General features: G+C 39.0%; 2 protein-coding genes across 3 annotated transcripts in view; one reads left to right on the top strand and one right to left on the bottom strand.

The window, feature by feature from the left end:
• Positions 1-4899: 4899 nt before the first annotated feature.
• Positions 4900-17261, bottom strand: LOC140948742 (zinc finger MYND domain-containing protein 10-like). Of its 2 annotated transcripts, none has more exons than XM_073398006.1 (16): positions 17116-17261; positions 16844-16886; positions 16036-16101; positions 14835-14948; positions 14051-14104; positions 13521-13600; positions 12836-12890; positions 12434-12522; positions 12221-12261; positions 10902-10961; positions 9372-9454; positions 9010-9099; positions 7159-7284; positions 6345-6466; positions 5450-5575; positions 4900-5102 (listed from the first exon to the last, which is right to left on the bottom strand). In XM_073398006.1, exons 1-16 carry the CDS (start codon positions 17223-17225, stop codon positions 5033-5035), a joined length of 1329 nt encoding a protein of 442 aa, XP_073254107.1. In that variant the 5' UTR covers positions 17226-17261; the 3' UTR covers positions 4900-5032. The 2 variants fall into 2 exon arrangements, with proteins under 2 accessions (XP_073254107.1, XP_073254108.1); XM_073398007.1 differs by having other exon boundaries at positions 16844-16904; positions 17116-17237.
• A 35-nt stretch (positions 17262-17296) lies between these two features.
• LOC140948745 (uncharacterized) overlaps positions 17297-17830 on the top strand; it is a 76447-nt gene continuing 75913 nt past the window's right edge. Inside the window, exon 1 of the mRNA XM_073398011.1 lies at positions 17297-17359. Coding sequence (XP_073254112.1) covers positions 17306-17359 — 54 coding nt within the window. The 5' untranslated portion in view covers positions 17297-17305. The remainder of the gene's footprint in view (positions 17360-17830) is intronic.

The following is a 17830-nucleotide window of genomic DNA, read 5'->3' as shown; positions in this document are numbered from 1 at the left end:
ATAACGATCAGCGGGCGACTACCACGCCGTTTTCAGTTGGAATAGAAAGTTTTTTCCTTAAGTATTTTAGCGATACAAAGTTTGTTTACAGGAAAATTGTAGAACTTCTTGTTTTTGCGTGGACTAACATTGTAACGCACTTTTACAGGAATTTGCTTTTAGCCAGAACTTAAATGTTCTAACGATTTTTAACTTTTGGTCGGCATTACATGTTTACTGTACTTCTTGGGAAACCTAACCGTTTGTTTCATCAAAATCGGTCACAAGATTGGACTTTAATTTCGGTCCTATTGAATGCAGTTTTGACTGTGTCTCATTGATATTCATTTTTTTTATTGTTCGACACATACAGAGTGACTACCACCAACATCTCACCAGGTGACTAATCTACGTCTCGTGTGCTCTTAATTTTGTAGCTTCAAAGTGTTGGGAAAATTGTAGAACATATATTAATTTACTGCTGAACTGAACATCGGCTTTCGCGCACTTCGAACCCACTCGCTGAAATTTGCTATGTTTTTTTTTTTTAATATTTCTCTTCCCTTCCCATTTCAAAACAAAGAAAATTGAAAGTGTTTACTTGCATCAACAAACGTTTCTGCACTTTGTTTAGACTTTGATGAGGTCAGCGCAATTCTCCAGGCACTACATATACGCGCGCTGTTGTCCAGGTCAAGTAGGGAGATGAAATTTGATAGTAGCTCGTGTATGTTAAAGCCGGGCTCCTTCGCTTTTGTTAAGACCATGTTAGAGTTTTTTTTGCAAACTACACATTTTGTTAAATCACGAGTACATTCGCCAAGACCAACGAGCGCTATGATAGCTTTGAGACGCGCCATTTTGATGAAGGCAAACCCTGTGGTGAGCCTCCATGCACATCGCATGTTCAGCGGTCGCGCATGGTCATGCAAAAAAGACCCCTGTTGTAAGAGACAATGGTTCAATTCAATTCAATTCAATTCTTTATTTCACACTATATAAGATATTTACATAAGTGTACGTAGGTAGGAAAATAAAGTAGCTGACAAATAATAATTAACTAAAAGAAATTAAGTTCATTTGTGTTAAGTGTCCAAAGTAGCAAGAGCTTTCTTGTTGGACACCTTCATGTTGAAATAATTGGCAGCAGTAAAGAGAGGAATAAAATCTCAGATAATATCAGTGGTAGAACATAAAAGCAAGGTCAGATTTGGTTGGTTAGAAGACAATGGAAAATATTTCTTCTCATTCTTAAATTGCCGTCCATGTATATGACGTAAAATAGGTCTTATGCTACATTTCTGAAGTCGAACCGTCTGCACATGATAATCGGTGATAGGCTGTAGATAGTTAGGCTATACAGGAGACTTATCCTTTGGTTAAAAGGTGCTTGGCAGGAGGAAGGGGTGATGTTATCTGGAATTTTACGGATTTAAATCTGTCAAGAAATCTCTTCTGGTCCCAGTTAGCTCAAACGTCGGATAGCGCTATCCACCGGATATTATTAAATCACTATCCAGCGGGTAACTGTATTAGAAAAAATAAATGTGCCATCCAGTGGGATATCTGTCCAGTGGATATCGTTACCCAGCTTTAATTTTGAACAACTGAGGCGAGTGTTCCCTGTCGTATATAGAGGATATTACACGGTGGCGTGAAGATATGAATTTTATGTTCGAGTGGCAAGAACAATATCTCACGAGTGAGCGAGGTTCTTTTTATTATATGGAGAAACCAATTCAACAAAGGCAAAAGGCGGAAATCGTGACGTCATTGAACGATACGACACTCACAAAGGTGACATACGGAAAATACGCCACTCGGGTCCCGGATGAAGTGGCGTATGGAATCTACGAGTGGTTTAGTTCCCAGTAAAACACTCTCCTCCATATAATAATATTGGTTATTTTGTCTGCTTTTCTTTTTTCATTTTCGAGAAATATAGTAAAAGATTACTAGATGCAAACCGTCGTCAATAGGTTAAGGACATGCTTGGCGCTTCATTGAATCCCCACTGCACTGCTTGACAATATCAACAAAAACTTGCCTTACACGGCTGACATGCGTGCATTTCGTATGATACTACATGTAATTAGGTTATATGTGTATCCATCCGGTACCAATCCTTAGTTTTATTGACTTTACTTCACAATGGCGTGGGGAAAGGAGTGGAGGTTTGGGGAATAGAGGGAGTATAGGTGTTGAGTAAAATAGCTTTGCATACCACTTTGCAGAATGGAGGCGTACGGTTAAAGGTATGGTCATCAGGTATACAGTCGAATCTTCACGTGCGACCACCTCCCCAAAACACCAGAAGTGTTCTCAGTCAAAGCCTTATACTGGAACCTCTAGTAAACGACCACCTCCCGTAAGCGACCGCGACCGCTATTTTGGCTCACAGTTTTAGAATTTCTATTGTTATAAACCTCCGGTAAGCGACCACTTGACACCTGGTCTCAATGGAGAGAGAATTGCATTTTAAAAATGGACAAAAAGAAATTTTTTATCTTTTGGCTGTCATTATTGTCTACACATCTATTACTGTGTTTCGATCTATAACTACAATATTAACCATTACCCTTGAGAAAAAGACTCATATTTCCAGGTTTCAGTTTAAGAAGTTTTAACTAAAGTTTTTGTTTGTCAGAAGTTTCAGCGACATTTTTCGCTCTTCCATAAATTAAATGAACTGCCACATAGAATAGCTAATGATTTTGTAAATAATGCATTTTGGGTGGTAGCTTACGGGAGGTTCAACTGTATTAGTTGTCCAGCCGGTGAAGTGGGCTCCCGATAGGGGTCTGGGGAGAAAGTACTTACTTACTTAGGCCGGGAATCACCCCTAGCCAAAGAAGAACCACACCTGATCGCAGCTTGGAACCAAGGGTCACCGAGGGTGACTAATCTCTATGCTTTGGTCACCTAGTCCTAAATAACTGGTGAGATCATATTGGCTTTGACCTTGTCTCATTTCAGATGATCGCGACATTGGTGACGTTAAGCCGTTGGCCTCTTCTCCTTCATCCTTCTTTGGTCTTCTTTCATTAGTCAAATCGAAGGGGACGTAAAAGAACCCACATTACTGTTCAAAAAGAGTAGGGTAAGTTTCCGCGGAGGTGCTGGCATCACACATCATTCCCCTGAGCTATGGTTGGTTTACAGTTAGCTCATAAATGGACGGATAGCGGCTGCCACTGGCGCCCTTGGATGTTGACGTCCGAGCTTGCTGCAAGAATGTAAACCCTCGGACGTACAAGGAGGGGGAGGGGGGCCTTTGGTTGCCACCCCCTTCTGAGGTTTTTTTGAGTTTTTCACAAGACGATAAAACAACAGCATTTGAAGCTTTCAGTAGCTGTTCGTTTATTCCTCGCGCGCATTTTGAGATAAGTTTAGTGATGGTCAGTTACTATGGTCACGAGATATGACGCCTTTGAAAAATTTAGAGAGGGGGATATTCGAGAAGATGTCCCGATAAGACCCCAGATTTAAAAGCCATTTCAGAACGATTATGTAAATGCGATGCCTCTTTTGAGGTGTAAACGTGACTGTGCAATACGGTTGTTATGTTAGCCCACAAATAATTTGGAGGAGGTCAATTCCTATCTGGAACTCATATTTTTTTCTGAGTTCTTCTTTCTACCCTATTTCAGTCTAATTATAATGGATAGGTCTTTGAACATGGATATCCTTCTTGCCCAGCTGCAGCCTCTCCACGCCTTAGGTCTCGTTTATATAGAGAAAACCTGTCCAGAGTAGAAGAGCGTCTGGACGGGGTGGGGGGCAGGGTGTTTTACGAGTGTCTGTCTGTCACAAATTTTTAAATGAGCTGTCAGATTCCCGCCAATCAGCTGAAGCGGAAACGACTGCAAATGGAAACAAAGATTGAAAAAACACGTGCCAAGGGTAATGACGTCATTACTAATGTAATTTCCGCCAATCAGCATCTCGCATCGACTTTAGTTGCAAGCTCTCCTTCCTATTCCCGCCACGCCGCCAGAGAGCTTGCTCGCAGGCTAATTTGGAACTTACCTCAATTAACAGGTCTTTTGTGGGGTTCTAGGGGAAGTCACACTCAAGAAAGCTTTGACTGAGGGAGGGGTGGGGCACTTACACTAGGCGCCTACGGAAATCCAGGAAAGTGTGAGCAACAAGAGCTGGTCGTTTACGAGAACGGGGCCTTGTGACCATGTCATAAACTTATTGAAGGCAGTCGCTTACGAGGACTTTTAGCAAAAAGCTTAGGATATCTTGCCATGGTAACTACTACTGACAAAAGAACAGTTTTTTCAAGTCAAGCACTCATTGTTTAATCCAACTGTACGAAAGTGTTGCTACGGCTAAAGCTTTCTACTTTTTGCTGTCCTTTCAAAGTTCAATGCCCCCCCTCCCCCCTCCAAAGAGGTGAAAAATGGTAAGAGCCACCTTAACTATCTCTGAGGTAAATGAGAGACTACTACAGTCAACTTCCTTCATAACGGACACTGTAGGGACCTTGAGTTAGTGTTCTCAATCGTGAGAGTCCGTAACAGCGGGAATTAAAAGCGGTCAAACGTAGGCTATTTATTTTTGCCTGGGATTTAGCTGCTGTCCGTATTATTGGGGCGTCCGTTATAGCGAGGTATGCGCTGTACAATGCAGTTCGTAACCGTAACTGATCGCTTTCGAGACTGGTTCATGCAAGGAGATCGTGGACTGTATCCCTTTGTTTCTCCCTTTCTAGCATCTTCAGTTACCCCTGGCATCATTCGAAAAACTTTACAAATGAGGTCCACTTGAGGAAATTACTTCTCAATTTCCTTAAATATTAAATGTGCCTTTTTGGAGGTCTACAGAATAAAGACTCAGCCACGGAAAATGGTAACTTTGAAAATTCTAAATCGCACAAGTTAAAGATGTGTCATAGAGACAGAGACTTCTTACAAAAAAATTTCAAACAAGAACATTTTAATCGTCTAGCACCGAGTATTTACAAATTTACAACAAGTTACAAGTCTTACATGTACAATATACAAACAATTAAAATAAATATGCCAACACTGATAAGACAACAGCGCTATGACTTTGATTCAACTACAAGATTACAAACCGGTTTGTGCTTGCTCCAGTGTTTCACCTGGCATTCTCTGAAAGAGATCACAATAAAACAAATCCAGTGTCTTTGTTGCTCATTGGAACGAAAAGTCTCTCAAAGATTTCTATGTCAGAGCTGACATTCCTTCACTTAAAGTCTTGGGAGTGAAACATTGGTAAAGAGAAAACTAAGCAACGCAAATTCAAAATCCCTGTCATCCCTATCTCCCGAGCAATCCTTGAAATACTTGTGCACCTTTTCTAGATGCAAGACTTTCTTTTCCAAAGTGAGCTATTCTAGTTGTTAGTGCACTCCCCAAAATAAATTGGAACTACTCGTTCAAAGGACAATTTATACGTGTCTCGGACAGAGTGGTTGTTAATAGAGAAAATTTGTTACCTTTTACAATACCATTCAGTTTGACATCTAGAGCATCGTTTCGTGGCTGGTTGGCCACACATAGCGCATTTGGGAGGATCACTGACCAGCTCTTCAAACATATCCAAGTTGTACGTGCCCGCCCACCTAAGAACACAACCAAACAAATGAACAAACAGTGCATGTAAATAGTAGGAAAGAAATTGAGAAGTAGAGCATTTGTCCCATCAGAGAGGGTCGTAGCAAGAAGAAAGGAAGAGTTTGATAGGCGTGGCAGGGCCACGCTCGCTCGCCCTCAACAAAAATGTAACCTGTGCCTGGCTCTCGGTCAGTGCAGACGAGCAACCGGGCGAGCAGCAAAAAAGTCAGCGAGTGAAAAACTGCGGGAAGCAAGGGGAGAGGCGGTGTAAGAGGGTTTCACCTGCCGCTCGCCATGTTTGTTTGACTCTGCGCCCGCGAGAGCGAGAGCTTGACATAAGGTTTGACGTAAACTGTTAAAATTGACCAATCGTAGTGCATACTAGGAGCCGGTATTTCCGAATGAGGTATCGAATACAATGCTTACAGGCTCCACTTCCCCGTCTCTCTGCAGCCTCCACGCGGTTTTCGTGTATTTTTTCCCAATGCTCTCTCCGTACTATCGCTTCTGTTTTTTACTATCTTAAAGCCTAAAACAGCCTAGCCAAAATGGTACTATACCGATGATAATGATTTCGAAACTGCATATTCTGCATAGCAGCTGCTAGACGGGATCTACCAAGGGCGTAAGAGGCACAAAGAGAACGTAGCCCCTCCTCCTTCTTTGCGCCCCTGTCGCGTTTGCGCACCCGATTCTCCTTCCTTCGCGTTTTTCCCGCTGCGACACAGGAAATAAACTGCCATACATAATGATGCAAAAACCACTTGTGGTACTCACGTTTTTGCTTGTCTTTTAATATCCTCTGCTGTCGGTGAGAAGAAAGCCCTCTTCTGATATTTTGCGATTTTTTCCCATTTTCCTTGGTTTTCTTTTACCAGTTTTTCTCTTATCTCGGGGACCTAGTGGTCATTTTCCGAAAGAAAAATTAACAACTGAATGACCTTCATCCCTACATTTAAAACTAAGTTATTTATGCGTTAATGTTATTTCACGACGCTATGTTCATTATCCAGGGCACCCTTAAGTTTTGAAAAAACTTCTTACCACCGATGTTACCCCCCTAAGTACCCTATCTTGCAATATATCTTTTGTTGTTTGATAAAAATAAAGGAAAATAATAATAAAAAAATCTGGCCGTTTATTTCATTGTCTCTGACAGTAATAATGGACTGTTACTATGGCACCCTTGATGCCAGGTCTATCTCGTTCCATTCTATAGAGTGTTTTCACTCACGTGGCCAGCATCTATGCAATTTATTGGAACAAAAGAAAGCATTTACATGAGAAAAGAGTTCAACTCCCAAAGGATTTTCTTGGTACACCAACATGGCCGCCGTTTCATTGTTTTGGAACACCAATATGGCCGCCGTGACGTCATGTGAAAACGCTCTATTCTCCTGAAGCAAGAAAGGGAAGAAGAGAAGAGAGAAACTGGGAAGGAGATAGTTGCTATGGTAGCAATACCACAAGCAGATCTTAGGAGGCAGACACTTAGAAGTTCGACGATATTAAAAAAAAAGTGTTGACCGGATTTGAGCAAGAACTGTTGTCCAAAAGAATTTTTTTTTCATTATTACTACAATGCATTCACCTGTTCTAGAATAATGTCTTTTTTAATAGCTGGCGGTTCCATTATGGATAATTGTTCAAGGTATCGTTGAAGATCTATTAAACTTGGAATCTGGTCCAACAGTACTTCATTCATAAATCCTCGTAGCTGAAGAAAAACATGAAAAAATTAAAATCAAATGAGTGCTTTTAAATCTGAAAAAACGGGGCTGGGTTGTTAGCTCCAGTTTTACCATAAAAATAATAAAAATCCCAACGATTTGTCAGAGTGAGCAAATCTTGAGGAAAGACTGTTATAGGCAGTTTCCGAGTCGCTTCAAGCCTCTGTTTGAAAACAAGGCCAAGTGCGAAGCCACTGATATTCTCATGCAAATAAGACTTATTTTCACAAGAAAGGTTTTACACTCAGCCTCATTTTGAAAGTGAAAATTTTTTCATTTTTTTTTTCCGAAATGGCTCATTACCATAATTCCACGTGTTTGTAATTTGTTTTTCCACTATAGTTAAAAGATGAAAAACCATATCTGCGGTCAGACTTTCCGACCGGCTTTCTATTTTGTGTTACACCACGTTGTGGAAAATTACTTTTTAGCAATCTCCTTTGAGCTGGGATGCGTTACAGAAAGCGTCCGTACCGACGCATTTCAATCTGCTCGCTAGACCAATCAAATTCTTATATTCTTGTTCGTTTTTTGCTTTAGTAGTAGTAGTTATCTAGTAGTATCCCATCAGAATAGAGAGGAGAAGTGTGACGTCACGTTACCATGGTAGCAAAATTTCAGGATCTCCGCAATAGGGAGTTAAAAGAGAGCTTAGGCAACGACGACGGCAACGGCAACGGCAAAGAGAACGGCAAAAAATCAATAGGTTTAGATTGGCAAAACAACAACTTTGCACGTGTAACACGTTTTTTTTGTGCATTTTTTTACCGTCGTTGCACGACCACAACGTGAACGTGCCTAAACTCATGTTTTGTCGAGGACGTGAACTCAAGACAAAGGCTTTCTTTTTCTTTTCCTGAACTTTGATACAGTCTTTTAGAATTCAACTCCAGAAAAATTAGCCAACATTTGACGAACTGGAATAAGCGCGATAAAGTTTGAAGTAGCGCGAATTCCCTTTTTAAGTGACGTTTTCGTAGCTGTCACCGTTGCCGTCGTTGTTGCTTAAGCTCCCTAAAGCAACGACGACGGCAACGGAAACGAGAATAGTTAAAAAGCAATAAGTTTATGTTAGCAAAACAATAACTTTGCACGTGCAGCATGCTTTTTTTGTACATTTCTTGGCCGCCGTTGCACGACTGCGGCATGAAACTTCCAAATTTCACGTTTTTGCTTTATGCAGTAGGTAAACCTAACGAAAAAATTTTACTTTTCTTTTTACATACGGTCCTTTCGGATTCAACCCCAGAAGATTTCGCCAACATTTGACAAATTAAATGAAACTGAGTAAGATCAATTAAGTTGAAACAAAGCGAATTCGCTTTTAAATTGAATTTTCGGTTTGTTGTCATCCATGGAAACGTGACGTAACGACTTCTCCTCTCTAAATATGACACCTTGCACGAATCATCATCAAGTTTAGATGGGGATAGCAATTCCGAACAATTTTCTCCAATCGTGATGGGCATTTTTCAATCTTCTTAATTTTTTGCGAAGGTCATGCCATTACTAACGTACTGAGTTTAAAGCAATGATGGCATCATGCTACTCCTTCAAAAGGTGGATGACGCTATCCAATGGAAGAAAACCTCTATCCAGTTGGTTTCCCTAATGCTTATCCGCTGGATAGTGCGTGATTCATCCAGTGGATAGCGCTATCCAACGCTTGAACAACCACGGCGTGAACTGCTTTTAAAAGCGGCTTAAGTTACCTTTAATATTTGTTCCTTGCTGTAAGAATTAAATTCATATTTCCTTTGGCAGTCCTCGTTCATGAGCAGTTGATAGACAGCAAGCCAAACCTGAAAGATTTCAATCATAACATAGACCGACATAATTGAGTGTTTTCCTGGTTTCAAGGGTGTTTTGGGGGTTGTAGTTCCCTAAAAATACCTATATGGGTAATTGTCGCCCAATGAGATTGTGATTATAGTACTCCAGACACATTCAAGTCAGTTAAAAATAGCAATATAATCTGAAAACAACATTTTGTGGCAACTTCCACGCGCGTGGGCATCCCTAGGAACTCTTAAAAAGCTTATATGGTCTATAGCAGTTGACCCTAGCTACGTACCTGCCCTTCTGTTTTACTAAGTTGTAGTCTCTCATTCTCAGCTATCATTCTCCACGTGTTGTCAATAAATTTCATCAGCTTACCTGGAAACAACAAGTATGAGTTGAGGTCAGTCCAGGACGCAAAGAAAGTGAGTTTTACAGCCTGCCATTCGGGCAAGCTGTAGATAGCATGTACTAGCCCACAAGTCATTTCAACAAGCCCCAAAAGTTAAACCCTTTTTTATTAGCAGTATTGATTACAATCCTTCTGTAATTTGAATTTCCCAAAAAACAGCACACGCCCGTCGGGAAAGTTAAGAACAAAAATCACTGGCCCAATAGCAAAATCCACTAGCCCCGGGCTATCGGACATGACTTTCTTTGCACGCTGGGTCACTCAGACTAGGGAGAAAGCAGTTTCTTTCTTTCACCAGTGGTACTTACATACCAAGGTAACGGCGGTCATACGCAAGCCACGGTGATCGCCTGAGTAGGGGGACTCAACAAAGTTTTGTTCAGGGAGACTCCGCGCGCCCCGAGGTACAGCCCCTTACCCTTTCAAACAAGATTTTTGAAACGTACCCCTTTCGTATACCTTGAGAAATGGTACCTCTCTCAAATACCTGGTTTTTACGTCCCTTTAAACTGCTTTAAATGTACACGCGTAAACGTAATAGTTGAGCGAGGTTCAACTTTAAACGTATACCCGTGACCTTCCATACAATGTCTCCATTTTATTTACGCGCGTAAAACAAAATTACGCGACAGAGGAAATCCACCTTAAACCAGGAAGTTTTCTTATCTTTTTCACAGCCACAAAAAGCGTCTATTAGCTCTTTCAGCTCTTTTTACGGAACGAAATGACAAATTTCTCCACCCTTTGATATAGTTCAACTCGTGAAATTCCTACAGGGAATGAGGCTCAGGGAGACAGCGTGGCCGAGTGGTCAGCGCGTCGGACCCGCGATTCGGCGGCCCTGGGTTCGAGTTCCGCTCTGGCCACTAGCTGGATTTGCTCTGGGTCGTACCGAGTTCAAATCCTCGGCCTGGCTTGTAAATAGCCAACTGGTTGCCTCCTGCCAGTTTGGTGTTTTAACCCTGTTATGTTGTATTTGAATTATTTGTTTCTAAGAATTTGAGTGGAGTGCCTGCAAACTAGCTGGATACTGAGCTAAGTGCACTTTCCACTACAAACAAGCCTTTAAGCCTTTTACCCTTTCATATTCCTGAAGCCTGAAAAAGGTACCTCTTTTGGGTGGAACGTCCCCGTATAGGCCATTTTAGGAAGTACTCCCCCCCCGCCCCTTGTATTCTAATGCTACAGTACTGGTCGCGCGTAGTGCGTTGTTTGAGGGGAAATTTCATAGCCATTCATCTGACTGGTCGTTTCATTGTAAAACTCAGAGAGCCGAGATAAACACGTTGGTAGCGTTAAAGGTCGCTTTATACTCTGAACTTTTTGATGTTTCCACGAAGTGGTTGAACAGTTTGGTTTTTTTTTTTCCAGAAATGGGAATGAGATTTAAACAACCTACTTTCAGTAACTTACCTTTGTGTCTTTTAATCCATGGAGGATTCTCAACTAACTGTACAAGTACTACAGGAGTGTCTGAAAAAAAAAAAGTGTGGAGTAAAACGGTAAAGACTTTTAATTTCTCAATGATGGACAAGTCAACAGTGATATTTGGCTTTTAACAAGTTTTGCAATCAGTCATTGACCATTACACCACGTTATGGCAAGATTATCTGCCCAGTGATTTTGTTACAAATGGTTATGGTGAGTCCTGGGACTCATCTTGCAAAAAATCATGAGTCCCTGTCCATAACCAATGGGTCCCAGTTCAATTGAAAATGCTTGGGCATTTATGTAACCAGACAGTTAATCTGGAATAGACGCCAAAACTCTTTATTACAGTTAACTGAAATTAAAATACAGTCCTTCTATATATTTGAACCACAAAAAAGACTAAAATAAATATGCATCTTTAATCAACAGCCACAGTGATCACATGAACAGGATATTCTACCAAAAAATCTTCAAATCAATCAATTGTTCTTTGTGTCCTATGGTATGCATGCTATGACTCATTTTGCATCTTAAGGGATTAATTTTATGCGTCAGGGACACAGGACGAAGAGGTAACAAAACCAGTGCTAATAGGAGTGAGTGGGTTAAAATGAGTCGGAAATTCTGGTGTTTTATAGCTGGGGAGTAAAGTAATATCAACAAAGTTGATTAAGTAAATTGGCCACAATTAAGAGATTCAAAAGCCAACATTTGAAGCACTAGGCCTTCGTCGCTGTGAATCCAAAAGGATGAACAAATATTAGGGCTAGCGTCATTGAACTTCAGCTTTCAAAACTCTTTACACATGCCAATGAACTTTTAGTTATCAACCCAGCCAATAAGACCAAATTATTGTGATAAAAATGGCCTATGTACATCAGCTACTGAAGGGTTAAAAGTATCTGTTGGAGGTAGTATTTAGAACATTAAAATTTAATGCACATAAATAAGGGGACTGATACCAAGCTCTTAAGATCCAATTTCTCAGAAGGGCAGGGATACTTGTTTCACATTATAAACAATGAACGCTTTCCATTCAACAAAAATACCGGTTTGAAATTTCAGAAATTCCATGTGCCCAATGGAACAGTACATTCTGGTAGCACAGACCCGACTCAAGGCACTGCGCATTTGGTTATTGTTCTTGTAATCAGAATACAGAAGAGCGCCACTGGGAAAAACAATCTTGTCATGGAAAGGGACATTTCGGTCTGAACTTAACAGAGGAAACTCTTGTTCCATTAGCCACACAAGTAAAACACATACATTTAACATACATTTTACACACAGCTAATACTTACTGTGTGTGTTTAGAAGTCGTGTCATTACACTCAGTGGTAAACTAGAATAGGAGAAATAAGTACATTAACTAGATCAGATACATTAATTATTGACTGGTCAACATGAGATGAAGATGTTTGGATGCTGGCAAAGTTCATCCATCTTGGATGAACAAGCAAGCTTGGTCAATAAAAGATGTAATATAATGGCAGAAAAAGTTCAGCAGTTCTTACTTTGTTAAAGAATCTATGATGTATCTGAGAATGGAAACAGTCTTTACACATACAGTAAAGAAAATTGTGTTCTCTTGCGTCTTCAGTTCCTAAAATAAATCATGAAAAAAATTAATCCTCACGAATAACATCATTTTATTAAAAACTGGCTGAACTAGCTTATGTCAGAGGCACTAGCACAGCTACACTCAGCAACAAGATTGGTTGAGACACCTTGCCCTGACATTTTACCAACTTCAAAGGGGAAAATGAAGCCCTCCCCACCCCCCTCCATGCAATGTTGTGCCACTGTTTGAGCTACATGTACCTGTTGCAATGGAAACAACAAACACCTCAACTTTGAAAGGAGGGAGGGGGAGGGAGTGGTTTTGATCTCTGAAGTTTAATTACCCCATAGTTTACCTCCACACTTGAGGAATCCTTAGTTTCTACTGTCTCTTCCGTAGCTTCTTCTTGCCTGAAAATCAACTAACCTTTAAGGGAAAAATGGACTTGGACAAAGTAACACTGTGGGAATAGCTTCTAGCATGAACGATGACAATCATAATGCACCAATCATTAACAGCCCTGATGATCTTGTACAGCTTAGAACTGATATCGTTGTGGCCTAAAGAAGGCCAGCATTATAGGCACTCAAACATGATTCACTTTCTTTATGATATTTAGGGAAGAAGTCAAAACTTCACGTATTAAATTGTACTCGGAAAGGAGCCATAGACACTCTACAAAACTGTGGAGGTGTCTTTATCCCCCCTCCCCTACCCCTCATGTCACCCCTGCTCTAGCAAGAAGACGAAAAAGATGGTACTGGCCTCATGAATAAGATTTTAATTAAATGTGCCCATGTTGTTTGTCCAAATAATGTTAATCTTTTATGCATAAAACTTTTAGGTCTACTAACACATGTAGAAGTCTCTTCTGTCTTTGATTTACAGGCCAACAATGTTTGTCAAACAGACTCATCAGGGAGTGGAAGGTGCCCCCCAAGCTCCCGAAGTCTTTTTTCTTTTTTTGAAATCAAAATACAAGCATCAAGAACACTACACTACTATGAAGAAGAATGAAAAAATGAATAACAATATCTTACTGTGCGATAAGCAGTGTTATTCTTCTGAGGCAATAATCAGCAAGATCAAGAATACTATCACCAGCAGCCTCGCATGCTTCCTGACAATCAAAATACAATCAAGAGTTTTGTTACGGAAATTATGTAAAACTTGAAAAAAATTGAGTTATGTTATTATAAAACTTACACCACAATCTGATTACCATAACTTTCACTTTATCACTAGTATTTAATAGTTTGATGATATAAATTTCCATACACCGTGGCTGAATTATTTGGGACTTTTTTTGAAGGAGATTTTTGTAATAAAAAGATTGTGAATTCTCCAAGAGTTAAATAAATTGACCATGTGGTTCCAAAACTTACCTATAATACCTTGTGGTACTAATAAAAAAAATAACCAATGACTAAGTATTTTTTTGCAATTGGTTCCAAAAACAACAAAAAACATTTCATGTAAAATCTAAGACTACCGAAAGATTTATAGTTTTTCATTTTTGGCACTGTCTTGGAAGTAAGGACATGAAACACAATAACATACTTATGTTTACCTTATGATATAGAATAGTTTCCAGGAGACTGACTACTGTTGCCTCATGAAACAGCTGTTTAAAAAAACAATATTATTTTAGCAGTGCATCAAGTGAAAGTACTAAATATAGATGAAAATGCGCTAGCTTTTACCAAGAAATTCTTACTTTTAATTAACACATTTATACCACTACATAAGAAATTTCTGCAATTTGATTGGCTTAGAGCAGTGGTATTTCAGCTTAATTTGAAATACCTACATGTGAAAATTACAAACCTTTTGCGGGTAGTAGTATAAACAAATAACAGCATGATTTGTACGTGATATTTGGCATAAATACCACTCACGATATTTCAAAATTGTCTCAAATTTCACTCGCCTAACGGCTCGTGAAATTACATATAACAATTTTGAAATATCACTTGTGGTATTTATGCCAAATATCACTACTAATCATGCTATTACCTATACTAATAACCAGATAACCGATGGTATTCCTACCACAACCATAAGTACACTGTAGGGTTGGTCCATACTGTAGGCAAACTCAATTTCATTAATGGAGATACCATGCACTACATAACAATTCATTTTTCTTAACTTTTTTTTCTCAATATAAAAAAGGATCTACAAAATGTCTTGGATGCAAAGATAACCAAATTTTCTTACCTATAGTGCTCCACTACGCATGGTTCCCACCCAAAGAGCTCCACTAACAATCATTCAAATTCTCTAAGTTATAAGTTGGAGTACAAGGTTACAGCAAATAAAATTAAAATAACAATAAATTAAGTCACACCTACCACAAAATATACAGGTAAAGTTGTATGAGGGTTGTAGCCTGACTCTAAAAGTTTTGGAAACACCTTTTCTTTCCAAAGCTCAACAGCTAACAATTCATGGATCAGGGTGGGAATCTGAAGAATGCAGTCAAAATATAAAAAAGGACCCAGTAATAAATATTTGGAAATAAATGTTATGTGCAGCATATTTCTAATATTATGATTTTAACTACAGGTATTGCCCAGAAGTTAGAAATAAGCCATAATTTGGAAATGCAAGATAATTTCTCAGCTTATACAGTCCTATACAGCTTGAAAAAAAAGACATGATGCATGTTTCAGTTAACATTTCATTGACATATTTTCAACATATGGTGGTCTGCCTTGGGCAAGACCTTTACCCATTTGTTATTTAAAAACATTTACCCAAAATTGTGGTAGAAGATAGTCACCAATACTAGTATGTAATTCCTAGGGGGGTACTCCGGATTTCAAAAATCAAAACCCAAATATATCCCTAGGGATTTCGACAAAACCCCAGAAAATCCCTGGACCAAAACTTAACCCCTGAAAATCCCATGATGAATTTCCAAGCCTTAAAATTTTCCAGAAAGCATTAAGCCAGGATACGCAGTACTACCATAAATCTTCAGATTGTTTTGAATATCCCAAAAAAACACTACTTAAATCAAGCCACCCAAAAAGTACTTGCCAAATTTCCCTACCCAAAAAAATCCTGGAATTGGAAATTTCAACCCTTCAAAATCATCCGATCATTTCTGTCCCGTGAAATCTGGAATAACACCTCTCGGATGCAATTAGGGAAAACTACAAAGTAAATATTACATACATATATTATCTTTGTTTTAATATATGACAAGAAAACAAAGCAAACCACCGTTGCCGTGTTGGCTGCATATTTAAATTCCCCTGTTTTTTAGTAAGATTGTCGGGATCAAGCACTGTAACAGGTGGCCATCCTGGTTTCAAGAAAATCAAATCAACCTAGGGGACAGGGGGACCAACTAGAAACCCTGAAACCAAGATGGCCTAGCATTTACAGCAAGCCATTTACCATCTTATTCTACTCACCACTTAACAAGCTTTGTTGACCTTTTCCGAAGAAAATAATCTTTCTCATATTTCATATACATATAATGATAAGTAATGCTTTACACAAATAATCCTTTATACAAAAAATATTACTTGCAGGGTCACACACCTTCTCTAAAGTTATTAGCAGTTCCTTGACAAATTCATCTGTCTGTGATGAAGCACTAACAATAGCCTAATAAAGACATACATACATAAACTTTTTTTAATTTATTTTTTAAATTAATTTATTTATTTGCATCACTGATTTACATGACTTACATATAAAGCACATAGATACATGATTACATTGCTGCTATACAGTGATTACTTAACAGTCCAGATATATAATACAGAGTAGCCAAAGTAACTTAAGCAGTTCAACATCTTTATTTACACTTGAATTGTTGAAAACCTTGCAGAGATATAATATCTTCCAGAAAGCAATACACAAAAATTTTGGATGACTTTTTGCTTTGTTCTTACTAGCCTGATTGACTGAATCATACCTGTATGCATTTGGATACGGTTCAAAAGATCTTTTGCCCCTGTGCATTATAGTTGTTTCTGTGACCCAGTCGAAAACTAGGAACACCAGAAATATTTCGGGAATGTTGTTGTGTTGCAAGGAAAAAAGCCAATCAGGAATGAGAAAACTAAACTACAGGAAACAACGGGTATAATTACTTTGGGATTTGTGGCTTGCTTGCATGTCCTCAGCTTTGATGCGATTGGTAACAACACAAGAAATATGCCTAATTACTAAATTATTTCAATTTTTCACAGTTTTCTCGATTTGACAGTAGAACTGATGATGTCGTCACAAGTGATACAAGGGACGAGGATCCACAAAGGCGGTTATGGGCAGTTCAGGTGTGAATGGCATGGGTTAATGGTACCATGTTGACTGGTTAGGCTAAGATTTGTTTCAAAATTACCTGCATATTTAGCTTCTCTATGAATTCATGTTGGTTCATCCATCTGCGGAATTAAAATTCACTACCGATAAAATAACATTTTTTCTGATTGGCAGGAGGCAGACTATTAATTTTAGTTATTTAAACGCATATATACATGGCTATTTAATCGATGTTCAACAGGTCCAAACGTACTGTGTGACCAGCTTGTGGTCCACAGTCTGGTTTCATACCATGGCGTCAGAGTTTAAGTCCGACCGCTCGATCACGCTCCTTTCTACGTTAATACTTACTTTGCACTTCCTATTTCTTTTAGAGGGTTAGTTTTAAGGTGTTCAATGTACAGTTCAGCTTCTGTAGCAAACAAAACTTGCCTTCCTTCGCCACCAGATTCACCCGCCATTTTGTTTGAAGGCTGCAGTCAAGGAGATACCGCTGATTACGTTTTTTGCACCTAACGCGGGCACTGTACAATGTTTCAACATGGCGGACCAAACGAAGAAAATCTGCTGTGAAAATAAGGGCAGTTCTACAAAGGTAGATCTTATAAAATGCTTCTATTCGCTGAAAAAGCTATTCTTAACATTTCTTAATTTCTATAAATAATGATTAGAACGTAAAATAGTACTGATTTACAACATATTTTATAGTCATCTGAGTATGCTTATCAAAATCTGTGAAAGAAACCTTAAGTTTCCCATTTATATACCACAAATTAAGGATTTTGATATTGTAATATTTAGCGTGGCAACTGACTTTAATGTGCTGTATGATGTTCGTGATAGTCTTAAGATATTGATGGCTGTGTGCTGCGTCCAAATATTTTTTGAGATTCGGGTTTTTAAAAACATAAATTTTCTTTCTTGCGAATCACGTATACGATTGTGATATCCGACACGTTTTCGTGACGCAGCGCGTTACTGATCGGAAATTATATTTCTTCGCTATTTATGGCAGTATTTCCTCTAACGGGATGTTCAGAATTTTAAGCCTTACAACATTTCAATT

This window comes from Porites lutea, chromosome 9 (assembly GCF_958299795.1).
Source record: "Porites lutea chromosome 9, jaPorLute2.1, whole genome shotgun sequence".
NCBI lineage: Eukaryota > Metazoa > Cnidaria > Anthozoa > Scleractinia > Poritidae > Porites > Porites lutea.
The sequence above is the reverse complement of the archived record's forward strand: the minus strand, read 5'-3'. Positions and strand labels throughout refer to the sequence as shown.